Here is a 16,590-nt window from a genome sequence, read left to right as displayed (position 1 = left end):
GTTGCATTGCTCCAGCTCTGAGCTGTGCTCGTGCAGCTGAACCGCTTTGGGGACTGATTCAAAATCTACAGAGAGCAATGCTTTGCACACATTAAGGTCACAGAGTGATCAGGTCTAACTTCAGTCTTTGTGCTGTGTGGTACCCAGAAAATAAGATTTAATAAATAAGCCCCCTCTGGTGTTCCCCTTCCTGCCTGGGTTTGTACTGCCTTCATAAATACCCCAGTAACCAACTGAAAAGGTGATAATTTTTATTTAAATTATTTGTTGTTTTATTTCTTCAAGAACTCTCAATCCTCTGATTTTTAGGTTTAATTGCTCATTTTGAGTGTTTTCTGTTCAAAATTCAGGTGGGTTGGACTGAGTCACAGGGTTTGGTAGCCCACATGGTGAAATCTTCCCTAATTCCTGGGGATTTTAGCTCATTGTCGCACAGTGAATACATGCTCTATTTGCACACCTGCAATTTAGCAAATTGGAAGAATATTTAGAGTGAACAAAAAGTTTTCAGCCGAGCAGAAAGTGACTTCCAAATTACAGCGACTGATCCTGGGGTCCTGTCAAGCAGCGCATCCTGATTTCAAGCAGACATATTCTTAAGACCATCTACCAGTGTGTCCCATAGAGAAGAAAAGCCATCCCCTCTCAGCCTACCTGCTTTTGATGGGAGCCATTGCTGTCAGCCTGGACCCACAAGGATACTGGTCTCTTCACAGCTGAAAATGCAGAAGACCAAGAACAGCAGGGCTAGGAGGAATCAGCTCTGGTAAACTGTTTCAGCATCCTTAGGGATGAGGCAAGCTGTCATTAATTTGCACCTTTGCACAGCTGAATTAACTCTCAGCATCAGGGAGCTGGCTTAGATTCCCAGAGGAGCAAGCACCAGGAGGACTGGGTCTTCTGCTGCTGTTGGGATGTTACAGTTCTCCTTGGCGAACAAAGACCTGTTCATCCCTGTTACCTGTACTTCTGCTCTTGATCCTTCTAACCACATGAGGATGTCAAGGGGACACAGCTGCTGTCAGATTTGCAGACATGGTCATACTTGGAGCAGTTGTGGGTGCCCTCTGCCTCAGGTGCTGCAACAATACATCCCCTTCTTCTGTGGGATATTCTGCACCAACTTTCCCAGTGACTTTGTGGGAACAGGGGCAGTCCTGCCTGTGCACAGGACTTGTTTCCAATAGTTGAGGACTCTTTCAGAAGGATGAGCTGGATGGGTTTCCTAGCTGACTAGAAATACACCGAGAAACCCTTGTTCTTGATGCTTCTCTTTTCCTTTTGAGACTGCAAGTAATCTTCCACCAAACCTGCCTGCACACTCTATGGTAGGGATGTTCCCAGACATTAATATGCACCCTCAGGCTGGCCTTCAGTGGCTCATCAAATGTGAGTAACTAACAAGTAAATAAAAATACACAAGTGCTGGGTTGGGGTTTGTGTGTCCCTTGATGGGATGAGCACAACTTCTTGGAACAGTGTGTGGTGTTGCAGCTGGGAGCAGTGGTGGGAATAAACCTTGCGTAGCCAGACATCTCATCCTCTCCTCAAACACCGCTTTCCCTGGTAAACCTCCAACTGTTACATCAGTAACTGTTAAAATTACAAATCAGCTCTTTTCCAGACTCGCTAGGACAAAGCTTACACTCCCCAAGTACCTTCTGGTGGCATGCACATGCATGGCCATGTCATCGCCCTCTGGACACTGCCTGTACCTGGGGAGGATGAAGAGGGTAGGAAGGCAGCAGCGTGGAGCACACTTTGGGTAAGTGCCCATCCCAGGTCTACGCTTGGCCCAGGGAAAGGAGTGCTGGTGTGCTTCTGCACCGCTCTACCTGGGCATAAACCCTGTTAGAGAGACACACTCGTGGTTCTCTGGCTCATAAATAGGTGCTGCATATGTCAACCATCTTTTAACAAAAATGAGACACCAACCACATCTAGTAGTCAGGAAGAAAACTGTCCTGTGACATGGCATTACAGTGCTTATTCATAAATAGAAATCATGTGGTGGTCCAGGAGCCCCAGCACCAGCTAGAGGCTAGTTGTGTCTGTGTTTGAATCCTGACCTCAAAAGACCACAATGTGCGTCCCCAAGGTGGAGTTAGGATGTCTGTTTGGGGGAAAAGGGCAGGACAGGGGAGCTGTCAGGGGAAAGGGCAGCGTCAGGAGGAAGGAGACTTTGTGAAAACTGAGGTGTCAGTGCTCAGAGCTGCAGCTCAACATCAGCAACATGAAACAAAAGTAGGTTTTGGCACAGCCACTTGGGTGCTTGTCTTGGGCTCTCTGGGGTCAGAGAAGCACAGACATTCAACAAATACCCAGCTGCCAGACTGATCCTAGGTCTCATTTGCTAAATCTCTGTTTTGCCATTAAGTGTGTCAGGAATTCTGGCCAGGCTGAAGCAGGATAAAACTGACAGACTCTGGGTGCTGTTCAAGGATTGCTGTCTCTGAAAGAACAAATCATGTTGATGGGACACATGTACCTCTGACCTGAGACAACTGAGTAGTGCCAGGAGCTGTCACTTATTTGCCAGCAGGACAGTGCAAAGAATTGAGATGTAGGGGCTGATTTTGCTCAATATTGAAATTGAGGAGTAGTTTCAGGCATAAACCAGGGTTTCACATGGCAGAGGGGACGTTTTCCACCTTCAGGCATGTTGTAACCCACCAGGTCTCTGGGAAATGAATTGGGAATGGTACATACCTACCATGTGTACTACACCAAGTCATTTGTATCTTGGATATCCCAGCCTGTTTAGGCTTTGGGTTGCTCTGCAGCCACGGTTTGCCTTGTGAACAAGAGGAGCACCAGTCCCAGATAAGAGTCACTCACCAGCATCTGCTCCCACTGCAAAGCATGAGCCAGCACGCAACAGCTCAGTTTAGCCCTGGCTGTCTATCTGGACATAAAAAGCTGTTTACCTGCTGTGTGTGAGCACCCTCAGCCCTGCAGTCCCTTCCCTAGGCAGCCTGTAAGCAGTGCTCACCCCTCCCAAGCCATGAGCAGCATACGCTGAAGTTTTCATGGGCAAGATCCCCCAGTCACACAGCATGGACCTGGGTGGAAGATGAGCATCTGGACATGTGCACAGCTGAAAGATGGCAGCTGCCACCTGCAACTCCTTCCTTGCAGTGCAGGATGGAACAGCCAAAGGGGCATGCTGAGTACCCAGCAATGGTGTCTTTAAGCAGTCTCCACTGGCTTACCTTCTCTCACAGGCTAAAGATACCTGGGGAACCTCGGTCTACCACCAGTGCCACCCACATCCATGCAGTTTGAGAGCTGCATTTGACCTGGAAACCCTGAGATCAGTAATTCCTCTGATACAGGGGGAAAAAAAAAAAAAAAAAAAAAAAAAAGAAAGAGGAGAAAAAAAAATGTCCCCAGGGGCTCTTCAGTGTTCCTTTTGTGGTTCCCATATACAGTCCCCTGTGTGCACATCCCTGCAGCAGGTGAATGATGCTACTCAGGGCTCCAGCTGGCCCCCCTCTCACCACAGCTTAATGCTTCAACAAGTGCCAAGGCTGGCATGAAAGCAGTCTTTCAAAGAAAACAAACCAAGCCAGTCACTTCAGACAAGAGACTGCAATAAGCTGTAAATTGGCAGAGCTCTTGGCAATTCTGAATGCCCCGTTTTTACAACCAGGCTCTTCTACTGTTTGCCATGTCTTAGTATTTTTAATTTTCTATCTATTTTACTGGTCCCTACCTCCACTCACAGCTAATACCTAAGGGACTATGAGATAGAGTTGGTAGGAGGTAAAGACAATGTAAAGGCATTTGAAAGTACAGGGGTAGTGCTGTAACACAGCCCCTAATCAAGCCCCAAACTGAGGTTGGTTGGAGACAGAATGCACACTCCTGCACAGACCCAAGCCCCTGGGGAAGGAAAGCCCCTGGCCCACGGAAGGAGAGGCTGGTGCACCCTGCAGTGGGGTGTGAAAGGGCTCTCTACTTCCCCATGCAATGGTTATACTTGACAAGGAGAGGGAAATAACATTTAAGAATAAACATTTAAGAAAGGTTTACAGCTTGGACTCAAGATCCAGTTTCTATTTAGTAACCTCCCCTTTATTTTAGCATGTTCAGTCACAAATTGAATTCATGACATGGAAATGGTTTCGTGTCTGCTTGTGTTTGAGTTGCATGTGGCTGCAGCCTCAGATGATGCCTTTGAAGACATCAGTCAGTCACAGAGCAGTTGCCATGTTTTTGTCTTGCCTTCTGTCCCTCTGCTGTAGGTGGGAGTTGGTCTTCGGCAGGTTCAAGCAGGATTTTTGCAAACTAAAAAGCTACATTAACAAAAAAGAAAGGAAGTATCCTACCCTTGCAAATAATTACACCACTTTATTTTTCAGTATCACAGTCCAAGGAAACAAAACAGTCCAGATCCTTTCCAAGATATTACACAGCTTTTTTTTCCATCTGTCTAGCTACAAAATAATCAAATTAAATATAAATTTGTTGTTTTGCTACATCTATTACATTGGAAGAACATAATTATTTGTAGAAGTAGCTGAGCTCCAGGAGCCAAGGGTGGAACGAAGCTTTGTTTTCTCCTGCTCTTGTGTAACCCAATTCAGTGTTTCCAGAAAAGCACACAGAGGGACAGAATAATGTGGTGGATAACAAAATACAGCGGTTTATTGAACAAAATGGGGCAAGGCAATGTTCCCTTTACATTCAATGAGAATTCAGGAGTATGAAGCAAAACATGCTATACACACACACACGAACATGATACTTTGGTTAAATGTCATTCAGAAGTTCTATGCCAAACCTGGTAAAATTAGAGTGAACAGTCAAAAGTAAGAAAAAAAAAAAATAGGCTTGCATAGACAGATTATTGTCAGTGCGCAATTTATATTTAAGAATGAGCTGTTGCAATGCAGGGTACACATGCAGCTCCAAGGAATTTAAGCCTTCTGACTACTCCATCTCATCACATGGCTAATATTTAGATTCAACAGGCTGAAAGTTTACCCTGAAGAACTAAATGAGACAATTACAGTTATTTCTCTGAGGCAATTAACTATATTGCAGTGCACAGATGCAGCTGGAGACACACCGTGGAGTCTACTTAGAGTGAACACTGATACAGTGGAACTTGTTTACCGTGAAGTAGAAAATACTAATTTGTGTGTGCCACTGTCCTCTGTGGGACTCTCCTGGAAGAGCCCAAACTGCACAGCTAATCCTTGCCCTGTGCTACTCACGGGGAGGAGATGGCTGATGATATATCTCCAGCCCAGAAGCTGAGGGCAATGCAGCTTCTTGACACAAAACCTGTGTCCTGCAGCCTATCCTGGGCATGGCAGTCCAAGCAGCACTTGTGTGCAGCATGGCCAGAGCCCCCACGGCAGTGCTGCACAGCCAGAAACGTGCTATGGCACATGTTTTAATGAGTACAGTAAACTGGGATCTCTACAGGTTTATGCCTGCCCTCTGCACCAAAAAGAAAAAAAAAAAAAAAAGAAGACAAGCTGACTGTGGTATACTTCATGTAAGAGACACTGCTGCACCTCAGCGCTCTATCTCACACACACCCCCCAAAGCAACTGCAGAACTAAGCACTGAGCATCCCAAGAGCGGGGCAAAACAAACTGCCCATCAGCTAGGGACGGATACAGGGCAGAATAAACCTCAAAGTCACCCCCAGATGAGAATTCCTCCTGCAGCCCCCTCCCTGGCATCGCTGCCAGGAGCGGGACAGCAGAGAGCTCAGTTGCCCATCAGTCCACACTATGAGCTGTGCTTAATTTCCTACTGCATCTAACGTGGCCTTGCGGGGCCAGCGCTGCTGCGAGGAACAGCAGCAGCAATCTGCTCAGCATGACAGACACCCAGATCATTCTGTGTAAGAAGCGATGAGTTTCACGGACTGGCTGTGCTAGATTACGAGAGTGTAAACTAAGTAGGGGAATCCTCACACTGTCTCCAAGTGCTCCCCTTTATATATAAATTAGCAATCCACAGTTAGCTTGCATACAGATTAAGATGAATTCAAATAAAAACCTTGATAATAAAAATATATATAATATATATTGATCAATAGCAATAACTTGAAAACACTAGAATGTAACAGTGGCTGTAATTTGGCACAAAATGAAAAAATACAAAGGTCTAGCACTGTAAAAAATAAAAAACCTATTTTTTTTTTCCCTTAAGAGAATATTATTAATCCTGATTCAAATCCTGACAGGTGGGAATGCAGAGATATAAAAATACTGTACATACAAGATCCCTTTTACAGAGTGAAGCAGACTGCAGCATTTGTAACTTCTATCCTTCCTCCCCAAGAGGAGCAATTCAATGATGAGACTTCATCTATCCCCTAACAGCTGATATTTCCCCACCCCACTAAGTTCAAAACCATTAAGTTCTTTAAAAAAAGATGATATTAACCTGTCGGATCTATCCACGTGACAACAACTGCTTCTCACTGCAGGAAGCTGTACAGTCCACATTAAGACAGTGTTTCATAGCAAGGTGACTCAGATCAGCATGCTGAAGACATCGAGTATCCCTGCATGTAAGGCACGGTCACTCCAGTTCACCCAACCTCTCTTTTGCAGACCGTTGTGCTTTGGACGGAGGTGAGGAGGTGGCAAGAGCTCTTGCTGGTGAGATGTGCCTACTACGAGGATTAGGAAGTGCCAGGATTTTATGGTGATGAATTTTCGACGTGGTGCCTGTTGCCTTGTTAACACAGAGAGTCAGAAAGGGATACAAGACCTGAATGACCTGGGCAGGGGTCCCAGCAAGGGCTCCGACATGCTATTAAATCCAGAGCAAACCCATAGGCAAAGCTACTAAAACTTGTCAAGAAAAGACAAGGAAAAAATACAGTTACTTATTCATTTTTCTGTCATAGAAAGGAAATATTGCTGATTGTTTCTTTTTGAAAGATCAACTTCATTGTGTCTCTTTACACACACGTGCAAGGTGCTGATTTTGCATCTCGCCTACATAAGCTGCATCTTCTTGACTCTCGGCAGAACTGCAGCTGCTGAGCCCCAAGAGGAGTTGGCTCCTTGTTCATCCATGATCTGAACTCTTGTTGACTTCAATGGGACCATGGAATCTCCTTCCAAAGTGGCTACTAAGCCTGAAAGCCCAGTTGCAACTTTTGTCTCAGGAAGTATCTAACCTGCACAAGGCCCACAAGATATATTAGATGAACAATTGCTCTGTTTATACCCCATTCTCTACATGCTTTCCTCCGCTACCATTGATAGCACCTCTCTGCCTCTCAATAGGTGTCAGCCCCTTCTAACAAAACCGTAGGGCCCCCCTTTTCACAAGGGCTATGTAAAAATAAGACAGAAAAAACAAGTGACAGCAAATGAATAAAGGTGGAGAATAAGGATAAAAAGGTGAGGACTAACGGAGGATATAGAACAAAGCAGCCCATAAAGCATTCAGCACTCCCTGAAGGCATCCAAGGAAGCAGCAGATGTTCTTGGGATCATTCCCTTGGGCTCACATCTCTTGCCATGGCTGGAGAGCTTGGCTGGCCCAAGGAGGCCATTAAAGAGAGCCTGCAGCTCCACCGAGCAGGCACTGAGGTGTTCTTCAGACTTTAGCCAGCTTCCAAATAAAAATCAACCTGAATTTTCTCTCGTATCATTTCCACTCACTCCCATTGAAGTCAACAACTTGGATACTCCCAAGCACCCCTTCTGAATCAATAGGTTCTTCAAATGTCATCAGGCTCAGGGCCTTTGTGTCTTCTCTAGTAGGGTAAGACAGAAGTTATATCAGCAAACTGCAGCGCAAGAAAGCCTCTCACAGCCAGCTACAGAGGCCCAGGAAGGGCTAAATTCCTAGTCGGTGATTTCCCCTCGCCCTTTGCAGAAGGATCACCATTTTTTCCCCATGCACAGTGAGTACAAAGCACAATCACTTTCTGATTTGGCAGGACTTTTCCCCCTCCAGTTTTCACAAGTGCATCAGATGATACAAGCAGCAGGGCCTGGACTGGGGTGTTTGTAGAAATTATTAGTTCATAAAACCCCACCAGGCATCCATTTCACAACAATAAATACTCTGATGGCAATGGAGGGGAAAAACCCACAGGAAAAAAAAAATGGCATTTTCAGCAGTAGAAATTTGGACTGTTACATGAAATACAAAAATAAATTTTTAAAAAATAAAATCTTTGCAGGTGAGGTTGCCACATTGACCCAAGTTATCAAGTAAAAAAGAAAAAAAATAGGGCCTATGTTGTTCTTTTTCCAGATCATTTAAAACAATGTTAACACTTCTGAATGGACAGAGATGGAACGAGAAGAGAGAACAAGGCAAGGACAGTAAAATCTAGCTGCTGGCTGGGAAATTCCTGAGAAGAAGCAGCAAGCAAGCAAGACCTTGCAAGTCACTTAAGGGTTCATGCAGGTGAGCAAGCTCGTAGTACTGAAGCAAGAGCATGCAGCTATCAGGATGCTGCCGATGCACAAAGTCCTATGTTACAAGATTTTTGGCTAGTGTATGCCTGCAGCAGAGGTGCAGCAGAGGTCTGTAGGGGTTATCTGGTTCTTCACAGGCAGTGAATTGCTGCCAACAGGCCAGTGGGGGTAGGAGATAGAAGTTTCTGGAGTTGTTGGTCAAGGCAAGGCATGGGCTTGTGCTATGGTATTAAACTTGTCCCTGCAACTTAATGAAAAGAGAGTTGCCTTATCTTCCTAGTGATTTACCTCAGCAACTATCCTGACCAAGGACAACAGTGAAGGTTAAAGCTATACAGCTGCCTTGGCACTTGAACTGCGCATCAGTGGAAGAGCAGAGTGCCATGATCCCTTCCAATTTCTTATCAGTGCTCCATGCCAGCATGTGCTCTCCACAAAACTCTACAGAGCTGTCAAGGCTCCTTTCCCAGGCAGATTGGTGGGAAGGGCAAGTACAGTCACAGGTCTGCCTCCCCCCCTCAGCAAAGCCAGCGGCAGAACCGCAGCTGCCAGCAGAAGACAAAGAGCGTGGTGGGACAGACTCAGCGCTGGGCTGCTGGGGTGAGGCAGCCAGGCTTGTTGCTGTGAACTGGACTGGCAAATGAATAACTACGCTGTGCTGCCTGAACAGACTCCAAGTCAGCGTCCAGATGCTCAGGTTTGTAGTTTAAAAATGCACCTGAAAAAAAAAACACAGCAAAAAAAAAAAAAAAATTTAAAAAACAAAATAATTGAAATGAGAGGAGGCCAAGGGAAAAGGCTACTTGCTTGTGCAAGAGAAGAATGATTTTCAGAGAGCAGAGGAAAAACAGGCCATTGAAAATAAAAATAAAAAATAAATTAAAAAAAAAAAAAATCACTGCATGGGCAAATCTATACAGACAACTTAAACTTGCAGACACTGCTATGCCCTAGAGAGCAACAGTTTTATGCCAGCTGGAGTCTTCCTGGGGTGCTGGATGGAGCAGTGTAGAGGGGAAGCTGTCAGCACAGACACTGTGTGGACTGTTCGGCACTCTGTGTCTAGCTCCAAGTTTCCTGTAACTCTAGATTTTTGATTCGATGCTCAATGCCCATAAGGCCGCCCCATGTTTCCAAGACATACGCAGGTTCAGATACAAGTTACTGTATTCAAGCGCATCAGCAACTGAGCTACGATTTACAGTAGTTCCTACTTGGCTTCAATGAAACTCCTTGGCTTCTATCACACTGAAGCTCAAAGCAGGTGACCACAGAAGTCCCTTCAGGCATTTAAATCTGTTTCTATGGTTCCTCCCAATCCACAACTCACAGCTTCATCAACAACCTGGCATGTCTTAAAAGTCATGCACACAAGGTCTAATTTCAGTTGAAATTGTCTTTCCTTTTAACTGTTCTATCCTATACCCTGGAGCTAAATGCCTGGTTACATACTCTACCCAGATTGCTGGAAACCCTAGAAAGAAATACAGCAGTTAAGAAATTCTATTCTACAGGCAATTTCTTCCTCACCAGTCCCAGGTTCTGGCTTTAGCTGGTGCACTTTATGAAGATGCAATCTCTCTTCCTGCAAGCTAACACGACTGTCAGGTTGGCTCAGCTGTCTTACCCAACACAGCAAGAAACATGTTTCCTTTTATAACTCTTTGCTAAGTCATCGTAACATGGAAAAGACTTATACTTTGTCATTGCCATAACCCAATTCATTTCTTGGATTCTCCTCTCTGTTGTATGTGCATCTCTATTTGTCCTCTTTGTCAAAGCTCCAGCCAAAGCTTAAAAATAAAAACAAAAAGAAAGCCTCAAAAAAGTGTAAAAGAGAGCTGTTAAGTCAGCTAGTTGCTTCACACAGCTCAGTGGCAGCTAGATTATACTGCACTGCTTAAGTGATCACATACGAGTAAGAAATTGAAACAAACAGTTCCTTATTAATATGATGACACTTAAGAGGAGATCCTGGGAGTGGAGGGTAGACATCCCATTGGGTAAGGAATCGAGAAAGTTGCCTGGCAATTCCAGTAATGTTTGCTACAGAAGAGTCAGTACCAAAGCAAAGGCTGGCACAGTTTAGTGCTTCCTACGGGAACCTGGAAAGCCAAACAGAAAGAAAAAAATCTGTAAGGATCAATCCTGATGAGTAAGATACTACCTGCAGTCACCTTTCACTTCTCCTGTCCTTTTGGATGTCTGTATGACTTCCAGGGTAGCGGCAAAGTCAAATGCCAAAATGGGAACCAAATGTTACATCACTCAAGCAAAAGGAAGGATAGATCTAGAAGACAGGCAGCCATTCGCATTTATTCTAGGCTGTGAACAGCACTGCATCCACATGGTACAGTCTCACTAAAGAAAACTGAGCAAACACAGGCTCTATAAAGTGCTATCAACTCTTCAGCTTGTTTGATGATGACATACTGCAAAAGCTTCCCTTTAAAGTTTCACTTTAAGTTTTGGGAAGTGAACTGTCCACATTTAAGTCACCATCAGTGGAGCAAGAAATCTGAGTGATTGAGTCGAATTCTGGCTTCACCTTTCCTACCCCAGAGACTCCACAGATAACACAGACAATTGGCTTTCAGATTTAAAAAACAAGGAGGGGGGGATGGGCAGGTACACACGACCCTGACCACACTGCCCTTGTGCCAAATTAATTCAGGAAACAAGCCAAAAAAGCAGTGCTGAGATGCTATAGGAACAAAACAAGTCTGTTCTCAGGACAAGTTTCTGTCTGATCATCCCATCCGCCTGCCAGACAGGTGATACTGTGAGGTTTTGTCCTGTATTGGATTGTTTGATACTAGTGAGTCACCTAAAATCCATCATGTCATTGTCTTCATGTTATTTCTCCTTCATTTGCTGCCTGGATTTGCAGTCATTCATCATTAAGAGATCACGGAGGACATGCAGAAAGCAGTTTGACAAACTCAAGGCAAACCAGCTTTTTAGTCTCTCAGCCTGCGACGTGCTCAGCAAGTACAGCTTGCACACTGACTAGCATCACCTGTCTGCTGATCAATAATACCCACTCCTCCTCTCTATTAGCACTCTTTCAAACATCCTGTCGTGCAGACTGCTTATTTGAGGAAAACAGCCCACAAGAACCCAAGTGCTGGGGCAGCCAAGGGCTTGAGCCTACCTTTAGGAGAATGCTCAGGTTTGGGGATCTGGCGCAAGGGGCTGGGCTGGCTTGTGTAATATCGAGTGTCATCAAGGAGAGGCTGTGACCTGCCAAGCACAGTGAAAAAGAAGTGTTGGGGAAAAAACCCAAAGGTGTAACAGCATAGCAAAAGCAACTTCTCAGCTGCCTGGTTTGTCCCTGTCAGTTTGATGCAAACTGTGCCTGGCCCAGACTTTCCACCTGCAGACCAGCTCATCTGACCACAGTCCGTTGCTGTTTCTGCTGTGAGAAATGCTCAGTATTTACTACTTCTCTTGGACCTCTTTCATTTAAATAATGGTTTCAAGTTGTCAGGAAACAAAGAATTTCCATTATGTTTGATGCAAACCTCACTCAAAAGAGCAACATTTTCAACTGTTTAATGCTTACCCAGTTTTATCCCCCAAGTGTTTTAATAAGATCTGCACACCTCATTTGTTGTTTCTTTTGCAAATTCAACAAGAATTTCTAGGCTCATATCTAGACTGGAAATTAAAGTCACTGGGGTCACTTCCAGGGTTCAGTCCCTTGTGAGGAGCATGAAGCCAGTGTACCAAGTGATTCAGCAGCAGTACTGGGCTACAGCATGTTCCCATCAGCTCTGGGATGAGGTATCCAAAGCACAAGGTACTTGCTTGCAGAGGGTTGTCCATACACAGCAGCAGCAGTGTGCAGGGCTTAACTGGGAGCAAGGACCCAAGGGAGCAGCTGTGCAAATGCATCGTGATTACTCCTTCCTGCCCAGGGCTGACATTTGGTTTCACATCCCCAGAAGGTCTTTAACCCTCTCAATGTTTCTCTGCCATTTAACAAATGTCACTGCACAAGCTCATCAATCTCCATCAGCGCCAGCCAGGGAGACAGATATGGACAAATGCCACAAGCACAGCAAGTGACGCATGTCGCCGAACACCTCTCGAGCTCTGTGTCCTCCATCTCTTTTCGGTGCTAAAACCTCTGCTCTCTACCAAGCCCCTTGTAGGTGAGTCAGGCTGGTTGCCCCACAACTCCTTCCTAGGACTCAGCTTCTGAGCAGTTTCCCGACTGCATTTCCCCATTTTTTACCAGACCATTCAAGCTCACCTTGAAGACCTGTCACCTTTGTGTTGCTGAGTTTCAGGCCCTTCTTTTGACCTTGAGCGTGTGGACTCGCTTGCATCATGCTGATGGGAAGAAGAAGAGAAAGCAGATCATCTGCGTGTCTTGCCAGTGCACGGAGGCTGACACAGCTCCATGCAGTCCTTTCGTGCTCAGTTTATACACACAACTAACTACAGCCAGACACGTAGAAACAACAGTATGAGGACTATTTTCCAGTATATGAAACTCAGTCTTGCTGAGCCAAACTCAATTTTTGCTCTAAATATGAGACAGCACTCGGGGACCCGTCCCAAAGCTGGGGTCAAACACAGCACAGTGTAATGACTGTGCACACAGCAGGGCTGAGCACAAGGGACCAGCTGCATGCAGCTGTGCTCCTGCAACCACTCAAACACAGTAAGGAGGCTGAAAACATCAGTTACCTCCAACGGGACCCAAGATTAACACAACACACCCTTTATCACCTTACCAGTACAGATCATGAAATCTGTTTCCTAACACCTTCCACATGGGCTAGCCAAGCCTCAGTAGCATTACTCATAAAAAACCCCAGGCTTGATACACTCAGTGCTTTCATTATAGACCTGATTTTATGAAGCAGAGACACAACTGGAGCAGCTGCATTGTCCTTATACCTGTGGTGCACAAACAGAACCAACTTCTGCTTTTATTACTACATTCAAGATTTCAGCAGAGGGAAGATTCTGCACCAGGGGGACTGACAGTGCTTGAGGGATGTCACAAGGTACTGTGACATCCAGCACCAACCTCTAAGCCCAGCACCCAAAGCTTACCTGGCTTTGGATGAAGCCAAAGAGCATCTAACCAAGGAAGTGACTTCAAAAGGCTTAGGAAGCAGATGAATAACAGGCAGTAAGACCCTTTGGATGCAAGGGTCTGCATCATTCCTTTTGCTCTCACCACACACCCTCACCTCCCTCTGAAAATGGGAATAACATTATAGCATTTCATTTGTGGCGTCTCCTGAAGCTTGACATACCTTCCAGTCTTGATCATGCCTCCTCTTTTCAAAGGAAGACTTTTCTCTCTCCCTCCCTTTCTTGAAAGCTTTTTTCTCCTCAGCCATCAAGAGTCTGGCAATTTCCTAGACGGGAAAATAGAGTGTGTCAGATGATTTTACTGCTCTCGTGGGTTTGAGTTATTTAAACCATTTCCTATGGATAGCTGCTGAATGGGAAGTGTGCACAGCCAGGATCTCACCCATCTGTGATCAGAAATCAAGCGACAGAGGAGAACTAAGACTGACTACATGCAGCATGCCCATTGGATCCCTGATTTGCCAGAACTGAGTTTTCAGAGCTCTTTTGTCCTTCATCCCTTTTCCTTCAATGGGGGTGGGTTTGTGTGCATCTCACAACACCTCTGATAGTCTCCCTTGGGGCTCAGTTACAAGAGATGCTCTTACAGAACCATGAAGTTCCTTCCTCTGCCATGGTTGCAACAGGCAGCACAACACCTTGCTTGGCCAGCTTGAGAATACACATGAAAACTAGCTAGAAACAAATCCCACTGGAGCCCTGAGCTTCCCCTAGAAGGAAGGAAACAAACAACTAGAGGGTCAGAGGGGACAAGTGGGGTTTAGCAGATTCCATAAGTCAAAGAATAACACAAACTTTTGACTTCTTGCTCACCTCATCTTGGGCTACTTGAGCTGCCTTCTGATCTGCCTCATTAGCCTGAAAAAAAAAAAAACACAAAGGGAAATAAAAACAGAGACAAGAGAGTAACACCTCTGAATTATTCATATCCATTAACTTACTGGCAGGACAAGTAGGTGCCCATACAAATATGCTACCATCCTCTCCAAATATACTAAGCTAGCTCAATACTTACCTCACAACCCAACACCAAAGTGTTATTTCAGCTTTTCAGCTGAGCTTTGCCCTCACCTATCTGCCAGTCCACACCACAACGCATTGCCCACCCTGCTGCCCTCTCTCTTAAAGATGAGCACTCACCTGTCTCACTTCTGGGCTGCCCAGGCTGACTATAGGCCATCTTTACTTGCCTGGAAATGTTCATCTAATATCACTCTGCTTCGATCATTTTATTTTTGGGTGTTTATTTCAGAAAATAGGGCTCTACTGGCTGGATGCCAGCTGTCACTCCATGCGTGTGTATGGGAGACAAAGGTAATTACCAGAATGCACAGTAGCAAGACTTCAGGTCTTAAAAGTCACTAGCATTTACAAATTAAAGTTGTCATCACTGGCTACTTTAGTTCCTTCCAGCTGACTAATGCATCCTCTACTTACCAGGAGCTCTTCCTCCTGCAGCTTCCGAGCAATCTCTGCATCAGACAACTCCTGTTCCCTTCGGGGTGTATCATAGAAGGCTTGTTTCGTCCCCCTCAACTTAGTGCCTACAGAATTGTGAGAGAAAACAATAAACTCGACCATTTTCCAAATCCCTACCGTCTCCTCAGCCACCTGCAAAAGCCTAACTCAAGGGAACCAGAGACCATGACAGCATACCTGCCAGACAGCTGGTACGAGTACCTTTAGCTGAGGTGCAGCACGCACCTTTGGGAGGTTTCTCTATGCATATAGAAATATCTGCTACACCATGTCTTTTATGGCAAATGCAACTATGTGGCAGAAGAGGCCAGGTGCCTCATTGCTGTCTTTGCTGACACAGAGGAGCTAGCAAAAGAATCATAATTTTTCACAGTCTGCACTGATACAGATACATTGGCAAAACTGTGCAGCAGAGAGCAGCCCAACATCTCTTATGAGCACAGCAGAGTCTGAACACACCGCTGGAGCAGCACAGGCTACAAAAGTTGCCTGGGACAGGCTCACATGTGGTTTCAGACAGTTTCTTCCTTGGACTGACTCGTAAGTTTTACAATTCACAGTGAAAAAACAGCCAAGTAAACATATTTGAAGTTCATACAAGGTTCAGCTTTTGCTTCGAATACGAAGTTTTATTTGTTTGTTTATTTTAAAGTTAAACCATCTCCAAGTGATTTAAAATGTTGCATTTTGAGAGTCTCCCCATAGTCTGTTTGCACCAGGCCATCAAAGGAGTTACACTGTATCCCTCTGATATGCATGACTTCACTCACATACAACGAATGCCTTCTCCTTCCATCCGCAGACTGAACCGTATTGTTCAGACATCTAAATGAGCTTTCTGCTTTATGTCCAGAGAATATAAACACTCCAGATGTCTGTCCCTCTTCCACCTCAAACTCAGAAAGTTTCACTCAAAACTTCAATTCCTCCAGCTACACCGTTTACACATTTACAATAAATACCTGTTACATCTTCCTGGGCTACCTATCGGTTTCCATTCCATATCACAAACCCAAAGGAAAAAACATGAAGTAACCAACTGACCTCAAAAAGCTTTCTGTGCATCTACCAACAAACTACCATCCACCAAGCATCCCTAAAGACTTCCAGCTGCAGAGGGCCAGAGACCTCATGCATCAACCTGGAATAAAACCGTGGAATAGGAAACCACCCGTTCTACAGCTATTAAAGGAGGCATGTGAGGTTTTCTGCTTTTTGTTTTGTTTGAATCAACTGATCAGTGATCTGAAGCAATTAACACCCCACTTTCAAACCACCTTAGCATAAGAAGAAAACTTCAGCTCTGGCACATTCTGGTTAAGCATATGACCCAGCCTTTCCCAGCACACTTTGATCAATCCAAGCTGTGAAGAGATGCAATCTCTGGCCAACACAGAAACTGGCAAAAACCACCAGCTTGGTCAGAGTTAAATTATTCAGAGTGCTTCCAAGGTCAAGATAAACACAGTTTTACCATGCTGGAGTGAACAACAGCATGGCTGACAGGCTCCTGTACAGCATTACCTCTATGAAGAATCAACTTCCAGGAATTGTTTGCTGGCCAGCTCAAGGCTGAGCTTTC

At 45.1% G+C, this 16,590-nt stretch overlaps 1 protein-coding gene across 2 annotated transcripts in view; it reads right to left on the bottom strand.

Annotated features, from left to right (window-relative positions):
• Window positions 1–4,333: 4,333 nt before the first annotated feature.
• The window catches only part of CCDC50 (coiled-coil domain containing 50), a 44,849-nt gene continuing 32,592 nt past the window's right edge, over window positions 4,334–16,590 (bottom strand). For both annotated transcript variants that reach the window (XM_042798591.1, XM_042798597.1), the window contains 6 exons: window positions 14,967–15,073; window positions 14,343–14,387; window positions 13,691–13,795; window positions 12,673–12,752; window positions 11,569–11,657; window positions 4,334–10,519 (listed from right to left, as the gene is read on the bottom strand). In XM_042798591.1, coding sequence (XP_042654525.1) covers window positions 10,500–10,519; window positions 11,569–11,657; window positions 12,673–12,752; window positions 13,691–13,795; window positions 14,343–14,387; window positions 14,967–15,073 — 446 coding nt within the window. In that variant the 3' untranslated portion in view covers window positions 4,334–10,499. The remainder of the gene's footprint in view (window positions 10,520–11,568; window positions 11,658–12,672; window positions 12,753–13,690; window positions 13,796–14,342; window positions 14,388–14,966; window positions 15,074–16,590) is intronic.

The sequence above is a fragment of the Tyto alba genome, unplaced genomic scaffold, assembly GCF_018691265.1.
Source record: "Tyto alba isolate M040663 unplaced genomic scaffold, T.alba_DEE_v4.0 Super-Scaffold_10, whole genome shotgun sequence".
Taxonomy (NCBI): domain Eukaryota; kingdom Metazoa; phylum Chordata; class Aves; order Strigiformes; family Tytonidae; genus Tyto; species Tyto alba.
Note: the sequence above shows the minus strand (reverse complement) of the source record. Positions and strands in the feature narration are given on the sequence as shown.